Here is a 1,090-nt window from a genome sequence, read left to right on the forward strand (position 1 = left end):
TCTTCCACCAAGGTTCATAAAATGATTCAAATTAATTCATTTCATTGTAAAACAATATATATTTATATAGGCTTAGGGTTAGTGCTGCGCATCTTTTATGTGCCATTACGTTTTTACATGTAATTTGGATGTGGCAAAGCTTGGCAGCGTAAAGACTCCATTATACTAAACTACCAAAGCATCCTCATAATCTGTCATTAAAAAGTTAACACATTAGATCCTCCTAAAACCAACATAACATAAAATATGACTTGCCTTGATAACAAGATGAAGCACAGAGCATGACTAACTAGCTTCTTCCCATGACTCTCCTCAAGTGACTCCACAAACTGTGTCATCACTTCCTGTGCAGAGACGCCCAGGCGAACATTAGACGTGGAGGTGCAGGAGGACCACTGTTTGGCAGTGTCTAGCATGAGTTTCATGTGCAAAGGGCTCCTGCTTTGCTGGAAGCGGTTTAAGATGGTGTCTACCTGTTCTGAGGTCAGCTTGCGTCCAGCTGCGCTCATGTAGGCGCCAATAACGTCTTTCCCTTGATCGTCTGTGAGAAGTTCCACTCTAAAGACGTTTTGTTCTGCTGAAACCAAAGATTTACATTTCTCAACATAGTCATCAGAAATGGAGAGTACAAGTTGCACATTGGGAGGGATCACTTTAGGTATCCAGTCTAGTTTATGAGGTTTGTTTGCCTCTAAAAGCTGGTCCAATGAGTCCAGAATGAGTAGGAGCGTGTCTCCTTGTTTTGACACGTCTTCCAGCATGGAATGGAAAAACCGGACTAGCTCTTCATGCGCGTTGGCAATATGTGGATAGGGGAACTGCAACCCTAAAGCTCCACACACTTGAAGACAAACACCTCTGAGAACAGAGTCAACATCCGAGCTGAGTGGAGATGTTCCCAGCAACCTCAGCACCACAACTCCCCGATGGTCAACAACGCCTCGCATTTCCTGTGCCAGTTTGCAAAGCAGAGCTGTTTTACCGACCCCTGAAGGTCCATGAACCAGAAGAGGATCATGGCAAGCATTCGTGGACTCCCACATGGCAATGCAGATCTTTCCCAGAATGCTGTCCCTTCCTTTAAACACAG

The 1,090-nt window shown here is 44.6% G+C and overlaps 1 protein-coding gene across 1 annotated transcript in view; it reads right to left on the reverse strand.

Annotated features, from left to right (window-relative positions):
- The window catches only part of nwd1 (NACHT and WD repeat domain containing 1), a 16,666-nt gene that overhangs the window by 11,305 nt on the left and 4,271 nt on the right, over positions 1–1,090 (reverse strand). Inside the window, exon 6 of the mRNA XM_016282086.1 lies at positions 256–988. Coding sequence (XP_016137572.1) covers positions 256–988 — 733 coding nt within the window. The remainder of the gene's footprint in view (positions 1–255; positions 989–1,090) is intronic.

The sequence above is a fragment of the Sinocyclocheilus grahami genome, unplaced genomic scaffold (assembly GCF_001515645.1).
Source record: "Sinocyclocheilus grahami isolate Dianchi unplaced genomic scaffold, SAMN03320097.WGS_v1.1 scaffold154.1, whole genome shotgun sequence".
NCBI classification, from domain to species: Eukaryota; Metazoa; Chordata; class Actinopteri; order Cypriniformes; family Cyprinidae; genus Sinocyclocheilus; species Sinocyclocheilus grahami.